This window comes from Tupaia chinensis, unplaced genomic scaffold, assembly GCF_000334495.1.
Source record: "Tupaia chinensis unplaced genomic scaffold, TupChi_1.0 Scaffold146445_1, whole genome shotgun sequence".
Classification (NCBI taxonomy): Eukaryota; Metazoa; Chordata; class Mammalia; order Scandentia; family Tupaiidae; genus Tupaia; species Tupaia belangeri.
In genome coordinates, this window is record NW_006206301.1 from 1055688 (window position 1) to 1064477 (window position 8790).

The following is an 8790-nucleotide window of genomic DNA, read 5'->3' on the forward strand; positions in this document are numbered from 1 at the left end:
ACGGGTTCGATACAGCGCCGCCATGACGGCGTTTCAACCTCTGACCTTTGGCTTCGCAAGCGTGCGGGTCACGTAGCTGAGGTTGGAGAGGCCCGCCCCCTGCTGCAGAGCGCCAGTGGCCGTTGGGCGTGGCCTATGGGCTCCAAGGGAATTACGGGTTAAAGAAGCTTTATTCGGAATAGGCATATTAAATCGTCGCTGGTGGGAGTCTGCAAAGTTTTGCGTGAAAAGCGCCTTTTTTGGAAGTTTATATTTTATTTTTATCCATGTAATAGCACCCGCAGAAGGGTCTTGATGCACCACCTCCCCCCGGCCTCAGCCAGCTGGGGGTCACAGGATCTCAGGCGCGTGCGCCCCGAGAATATACAGGTAGATTCTTGTACAGCGAACATAGACCTTCTCACGTGTAACCAGCGTCAGTTCGACTTGGAAAAATGTCGCTCTCCAGGGCATCCTTTGCTCCTCGCTGTGAATTCTGGTAACTTAGACACTTGCTGGTCCCTCACCTCTGTAACTCTAGGTGCCTGCGTGGCTCGCCCCACCCAGCTCTTTGGGTCTTCGCTGCGTGACTCGCCCCACCCAGCTCTTCGGGTCTTCGCTGAAATTAAAGATTCTCCCCATTACCCTGTTTAGGTTTAACTATTGCACCACCAAGGACCCCACCCGCAGTTTTGATTTTTCTCCCTTTTCTTCCCCCAGTATCAATTATTAGAATTTGCCCACCCTTTTCAAAACTGAGCCTAACACTGTATTTGAGAGTAACTAAGTTCTCCACTCATGATTTATCCAGTAGTTTTACATTAAACCATAACTTATTATTTGAGGGGAGAGCGGTAAGCACCACCTTTCCAGTTCATTTGTGATTTGAGAACACAAATTTTTATTTTTGACCAAATTATTTTAATTTTAAACTTATTCATTTATTTTAATTTGACCAGAGAGGGACAAAGAGAGGAAGAGAGGGAGAGGAGGAAAGTGAGAAAGCAAGCCGCCAGGTCCAGGACTTGAACCGTGGTCAGCCATGTGGGAGTCCAATGCCTTTAACCACCATGCCACCTGCCAGCCCCATGACCAAATTATTTTTTAAAGAATTATTTAATATTATTTATTATTACTGTTATCTTTTAATTTGCTACAGGTCACACTTGCTAACGAGAGAAAGAAAGGAAAAGTGAGAAACCAAGCTGCCAGGTCCAGGACCCAAACCACTGTTGGCTGTGTGGGAGTCCAGCACCCCATCCACTAAGTCATCTGCAGCACCCCATCCACTAAGTCATCTGCTGGCCCATTATGGCCAAATTCTAGTAACAGCTTCATGAATTTTAAATGTTCCTGGTGCTCCCAAACTAATAGCATAGACAACATAACAGAACACCGAAAGTAGTGACCTTGGAATGGTTACATGATCCATCTAAGATTTATTATTTCTAACCAAGTGTAGTGTCTTAGAAATTCAGTAGGAGGCTTGAGATTTATTCTAGTACAGGTGTGTTTTCCCTCTTGGCGCTTGCACTGTTCACTTCCCTTGACTATTAATGGACTCTTGCCTAAAACAGTTTGATAGTCTGGTTGCTTCCACTTCCACTCGGTACAGTAAATTGCCCACAGCATGGTCAGGGACCTGAAGAACCCCAAATCTAGCCCCAACTCTGATCCTGATCATTTCTTTCTTTACTTGTAAAACCGAGCTATGACCTGTGCCAAGCTGAAGTGCTTTGTAAACTTAACTACAGTAAGCATGGCCAGCATGGATGGATTACTAAAGTCCTTGCTCTAAAATTCAATAGATGTTATCTATCATATATAGTGGCTCTCCTCAGCCAACTGATAAATTCCTCCAGGGTTGTAACAACAGGCTTTTGGGAACAATATCTGTAGTTCTTAATGTATTTGTTGATGGACTGTATGTATCCACAAGATAAGTATGACACATCTTCCGAAGCCTTCTGTTTTACTTACAGAAGATTGGAGGATACTTTCACATAACTTTTTTTTAAGTAGAAAACAAAGTTCATCTGAATTTGTAGCTGACTTCAAGTTATGTGTTAGTTCTCTGGTAGAGCATCAAATGGGAGGAGCTATGAAGAACTGAGCAAGTCAACAAGGGACATGTCTAGACTTCTTACCTATACAAGCACCAACAGAAACATCAGCAGTAACAGTGTTTTCACATCTTCATGGCACCTTAAGGAGTCTGATCCTGCTTCCACTGCACCTTCCTTCTATTAAAAAACAGACCTCTCTTTACCTCTCCATACCTTTCAAACTGTTAGAAGCATTGCAAAAAAAAAAAAAAAAAGTGCTAATAATGGCAAATACCAAGGAAGGTGAATAGAATGAAGTTCAAATACTGGTTTCACCAGATATGGCCTCATCCATAAAATGACACTACTGCATCTCTGCTAAAGAATTAAAATACAAAGATGTGTCAAATGCCTGTGCAAGGACTACACAGTGGCCCAGTGTTAAGTGTTCTGTAAGGTAACCCCACATGGCAAGGTTGCTGGTTCTAGTATAGAGACCTCCCTAAGTATTCAAAGCACATGCTTGTACATGATCCAGAAAACTGGATGGTGTCAAGACCCTTTTGGGGGTGCTGTCTCTCCTCTTTCTCTCTTACTGTCTCATTCATGGAAGAAAAAAGTTTAAAAAAAAAGAAAAGCCTTTTAACCACATGTGAAAACTTGGAAGAAAGGACGGGAGATTGGGGACCAGTTTCCAGATTGACATGTACATGGCAGGCCACACACATGCCACAGTCCTCACCTGCTTGGGAAAAGGGAGAGGTAAGGATAGAGGCGTGATACCCTGTTGAATGCCTTTTTCTCTTGCTCTCCCTCTCGTGAGAGAGGTATATGAATGTTTTTCTCTTGCTGTCCCTCTCATGAGAGAGGTATGTAAATGAACTTTAAAAGAATCCTAGAAACCACAGGAAACTAAAGCATGTTACACTCAAAAAAATTACACTCAAAACAATTCTGATTGGAATACCCATCAAATTCATTATATTACCATCCACCCTCAGTATGTTAACATCAAAATTACATACAAGGGGGTGGCAAGAATTTTAGTTCCAAATAGCGTTTATTTAAGTATGAAATTCTGGCAGGTGATAGGCACATGCAGCCCCTGCCCTTGGAGGGCTTACAAACTAAGAGGAATACGCCTTTTGGTTTATTTTGATTTCTGAGTCAGAACATGGAAATTATGAGATCTAAGATTTGCAGAGTTACTTAAAAGTGATGTTTCATATTAGCTGTGACCCACATGTGATCTCTATAATCAGAATGAGATAGTTACTAAAAATAAGGACAAATCAATAGCCAACTGGCCCTTCAGTATGGTAAGTCTGAATTTTCACACCCACATCCACCACCCACTCTACCAGCCACTTCCTTCCCCTTACTGTCATTAGCATTCATACCAATCCTGCTACCATCACACCTTCAGATCCTCTGGGTGGCGGGTGTGAGATAATGAAATTAATAAAAATAAAGATTACAAATTATAAACTTGTTTACAAGGGAAAAAAAACTTTTGTATCATCTTAAATAGTTCACAATAGTATTAGTTAATTTATCTGTCATCAAAAGAGCACTCTGCCTAAAAGAAAGGTCAGACTAGTGCGTAAAATGTTTATACTCTTGCAAAATTGTACTTTTCCATTAATTTGTAAGCCATTGTTAGAAATACTATTTTTACTATTGGTACATGTAAACTTACAACTAAAATTTATTTTGTCAGTGTTTTTTGAATGAACTGAATAAAGTTTCTGTAAAAAAAAAATATGAATTTTTATCTGGGTTTTAAGAGCTATAAAGAAACACATGATTCTGAAAAACTGTCTTCTATGCTGCATCTCTTCTGGCACATGCAGAGCAAATAGTCATTTAATAAGTGCTTTTTGGTAGCCACATGCAGCATTTCTCAGTTTTGCTTGATAATAAGATTTAATACAGCTGCTTATGGTTATTTATACCTCCAGGAAATGAAAAATTTGGAAGAACTTGCAGAATGGACTCACCCCTTTCCTCAGCAGACAGGTAATACATACAAAAGAATCCATACCCAAATGATAGAATTTTTATTGTTTCCAAATACTTTACAGAAAATAATGTGTCTCTTGATTAACAGGTCCAGAAACAGTCTAAATGAAATGTGTTTTCTCTATTTCAGTAGTTACTCTGAGTTGCTAAAATGATAGTCCAATTAATGAGTTTCTTCCATTGATTACTTTGGCCTTATAACCATCAGAACTTTTGCTTTATTTCTCACAAACTCCATAAATTAAGGACATTCCGTTTTTAAAAAAATGAAATTTTTCAGGGATATTTTCTTCTCTTACACTCTTGAGTCCTTAAATATCTGAGATTTATTCTCCTGCTGTTTTATAATATCAAACACAAACACAATGGAGTAACCGGAACCTCTTTCTGATATTCCTAATTACTATGCTTCAAATTTCTTAAATATCTGTGAATTCATAATATTGATTCTGCCTCAAAGTCCATTTTGAATAATTTTTTAATCCATATATTTATTTTCCTCAATTCTTTGTCATTGTTTTTACTATTTTATTTAAAAGGCAGAGTGCTTTGCATAGATTGTTAGGTTGTTTAAAGTAGATGAGTGTCTACAAAAGTTATTTTCCAGTTTCACAACTGTCCCTAATACCCATCTACTAACTCCCATCCCACTTCCTGCCCCCAAATATAGCATTTTTCCCCCATATAGACAATAAAAAAGATTTGACATTTCACTCAACTCAAGAAATTTCCATCTTAACTTTGTTTTGTCTTGTTGAAAACACAGTAACAAGACAGAACACCCAAGAAACAATGTGATGAAAAGAAAAAGGTTGGAATAAAAAAATAAAAGACCAGTAAGTTGGAAGAAAAAATAATTTAACAGTTAGGTTGAATAACACAAAATTTCTATGAAAAGACAAATTTCCACACTTCCACTCCTCTGGGACAGTGTTTCAACAACTTTTGCCTTAAAACCCCAAGAAGGAAATTATTTAGAATATATTTGTCTGGTACCATTAAGCAGTGATTTAAAGTAGATGGTAAAAAAAAATTGCTTTGTTTTTAAAGCACAAACATCAGTTGATCTTTAATATATCTAGCTGTTTCCAGACCACTGGTCTCATAATGTTGAGACCTACACTACTGATATACAGAATTTATTCAGTTTTTCACATGTAATAGAGCATAGTTCAGTTGTATCCAATGTGCTAACAAAAGCTCTAGCAATCAAAAATGGCAGCATTATTATTTCATAACAACCAACACTTGTGGCTTTTCAAATTTGGTTTTTGTAAAATAATCTATCCTCAAGAATCCAGTCATGCTCTGAAGAAATGCTTTAGGTCACTCTAAGCTTGGCAATTAACATTTGGCATAAACAATAATAAAATTATCACAATTTGATAAATAACAAATATCAAACATGTAGGCCAAAAACATTTACAGCATAAGGGAAAGGTGGGAGTGATGAGTAAGTTAGAATGGCATGGCCTATATGCATTCAGCCAGAGACTTTGAGTCATTCAGCCCTGACACTCCTTTCCAGAGGGGAAAGTGTCCACATCATCATTTTACAATTTCTATCACACTGAAAACAAGTAAAACAATGAGTTGATTTTTATTAATGCATTACATCCTCAAGAGTTAACACCAAACCCTTGTGTAAAAAAATTTCAAGTTATACTAGTCATATAACTCTGTGTGCTTCTTTATTTAAAATGGGGCTGAATGGATTAAATGAAGACAATGATGTTTCTCCTGATGTGATTGATTTTAGCATTTTTGTAGCTACTTAGATCAAAAACACTTAGAGGCTTTTGAACTGAACATTCATGAATACGCTCATATTTTGATCTGCTGATAACACAAGTATGCTTGATTCTGAATGTATTGTTGGTTTGCCCAGAAATTAAAATTTTAACCTGGTAAAAATAAATTGATACAGTGGCATAATAACTGACACACTGCAATGGTTACTGTCACAACAACAGTAAACAAGATTTGGGGGCTCCACAATCTAGTAGTTGGGATTACTCTACATACTGTCACTTACAAAACTATTACAAACTGGATATAGACTTGTTTGCTTGAGTCTGATGTCTTAAGATACCCAAGATATATACCTTATACCAAAACAGTGTTTACTCAAAAAAAAAAATTTGTGTGTAGCTAGTAACTCTTCCCTTGGAGGTAAATAAAATGGTACCAAATTTTTAATATCTACGATTCAAAACAATTTTTAAAAGTAATTTTAGTTAGAAATCAAATACAGAGATTCAAGGAAGAAAAGAAAATCTAGACTACAAAAAGCAAACTGACATCCCAGATCCAGAACAATTTTGTAAAGTAGGAAAGCAACTGTTAAAACCTGCAAGTTCTTAGATCTTTCTAGTGAGTGTCCCCAGGTATTACAGTGTTTTTATAACAGTGTTTTCTAAATAATGGGCCTTGAGTGCACAGTAAATGGTGTTTCCAGGGAATAGAGGTGAGGATACTTCCTTTTGTTTAACCCACAAACTATTTGGTCAAAGGAATATGTAAAGCTAAATAAAGCACATCTAGTAGAACTTCATGGCGATGAATGTTGACAAGATGTGCTTGGGTCTCGCAGCATCTGGCAGTGGGTAGCAGGACAAAGGTAGGAATCTCACAGGCTCTCCTGTGTCTGCTCTGGAAGAGGCTCCGTGGCGGTGGCACTGGCATTTGCGGTTGAATTCAAGACTTCTCCAAAATCACCACCCGCAGGCTTGGTTCCCCCTACTTTAGACTTAAAAAAAATTAAAAAAAGAAAAAAAAAACAAACGATGCAACATAAAATTAGCTGGCTTTGCATAAAGTAACTTAATTTTACTCTCAAACAAATCAGGAACCAAATTACTCAGTGATTATTACATATATAAGTAGAATTTACTTCTGTTGCAATGTTCAATATGGTTTACCATGCATTCTTCCTTGCTGAAATATTCAGATCAATAAGTTTTACCTCTCCTTTTTTTCCATCTTCTCATTATTCTTTACAGGCAAATCTGTCTAAAAACTTTGTAGGGCCTATTAGTCTAAAATATTTAATTAACTCTCTTTATCTTTGGGTAACATTTTATATAGCATCATATTGTTCAGTCAGCTACACTCATTCAAGAAACATTTTAGTACTTAAAACCTTCATAGGGGACCAGCAGTTGGCATAATGGCTATGTCACTTGACTCCCATGTAGTCGACCACAGTTCAAGTCCTGGACCCGGTGGCTTAAACTCACACCAGGCACGTATGCGTGCATGCCCAATATCCATGGAGGAGAAGGGATTGTGGTGTGGCCATCCTCCCTAGGTGGTGATTTCTCGCTTTCTGCCTTTCTTTCTGGCAAGCGTACATGGTGCCCTAGAGCAAAAACTTATCAAAAATAATTAAAAAAAAAAAAACAAACTTCTTAGAAATGAAGAATCTTAGAAACCCTCCCACCCAACTCCAACTACAGAATTGAAATTTATACTTAACAAGATCCTCAAGTGATTTATGTGCTTACTATATTGGGTCGCAAAAGTTCTGACATTTTTTTAAATTTATTTACATTCATTCACTATACATCATTACAACAAACAATGAGATTTCCCATCCAGAATACACTTTATATTGGCTCAATCAAGCACATCAACATACGTGTTATCGTCAACAAATAATTTTCGATTTCTTGTTTCCTGTATATTTTGTTATTTTTGCCATCCTTGATTCCCTATCTCTCACTCTCTGCTGTGCCTCACCCTCCCACACTGTCTCTGGTATCCATGGTTGCTCTCTATGCCTCCTCTCCCCATTTTATTTATTCACTAATGAACTTAATCTAAATACATCCAATAGCAAGCGCAGCTGATATACACATATCCATGAACACAAGTCTGACTTTAGGCATAAATCTCAGTGAGTAGAATGAACATACTATAAAGTAGTACCTAGCTGGGACTACATAGCTTACTGCAGTCATCAAATATGCGTTTTTTTATTTCGAGAAAAATCATTTTCGTGTTTTTTTCTCCTGAAACTTTTTTAATTCATTCATTTTATTTTAATTTGACAAGAGAGAGATACACACAGAGAGAGAGGGAAAGTGAGAAAGCAAGCCACTGGGTCCAGTATTTGAACTGCAGTCAGCCATGTGGGAGTGTCCAGCACCATAACCACCACGCCACCTGCTGGTCCCCCTCCTGAAACTTTTTTTTAATTTACATTCATCCCCTAATCATTGTCACAGCATACAAAAAGTGGTTTCCCATCCAGAATATACTGCATAGTTACTTAATCTTGTATGTTATCAATAATTTTCCATTTCTAGTTTCACACACACTTATTTACTTATTTATTTATTTATATTTACCCCTATGTCTGACCCTCTGCCCTTTCCCACCCTCTTCTCGCACTATCTCTGGTGTCTACAGTTGTCTTCCATTCCTTTTCCTCCCCACATTTTATTGATCACACAATTTCTTAAATAGTCTAACTACTTTCGATAGCTAATTCACCTGGTAATTTCAAGAAAAGCAGTTTCGGGACCAGCAGGTGATGTGGTGGTTAAGGTGCTGGACATTCCTACATGGCTGACCATGGTTCAAGTCCTGGACCTGTTAGCTTGCTTTCTCAGTTTCTCCCTCTCTCCTTCTGTGAGTCTCTCTCTGGTCAAGTTAAAAAAAAAATGAATGAATGAATGAATAAAATAAAATATTTTTTTTAAAAAAGAAAAGCAGTTTTGAACTGGTAAGGAAATTTGCT

At 37.6% G+C, this 8790-nt stretch overlaps 2 protein-coding genes across 6 annotated transcripts in view; both read right to left on the reverse strand.

The window, feature by feature from the left end:
• Positions 1 to 186, reverse strand: part of MRPS28 (mitochondrial ribosomal protein S28) — a 107306-nt gene extending 107120 nt beyond the window's left edge. The window contains exon 1 of the mRNA XM_006168941.1: positions 46 to 186. Coding sequence (XP_006169003.1) covers positions 46 to 186 — 141 coding nt within the window. The remainder of the gene's footprint in view (positions 1 to 45) is intronic.
• A 2793-nt stretch (positions 187 to 2979) lies between these two features.
• TPD52 (tumor protein D52) overlaps positions 2980 to 8790 on the reverse strand; it is a 44821-nt gene continuing 39010 nt past the window's right edge. For 3 of the 5 annotated variants that reach the window (XM_006168923.3, XM_006168922.3, XM_006168921.3), the window contains one exon: positions 2980 to 6795. In XM_006168923.3, coding sequence (XP_006168985.1) covers positions 6676 to 6795 — 120 coding nt within the window. In that variant the 3' untranslated portion in view covers positions 2980 to 6675. The remainder of the gene's footprint in view (positions 6796 to 8790) is intronic. The other 2 variants (XM_014584332.2, XM_006168924.2) reach the window with 1 other exon arrangement.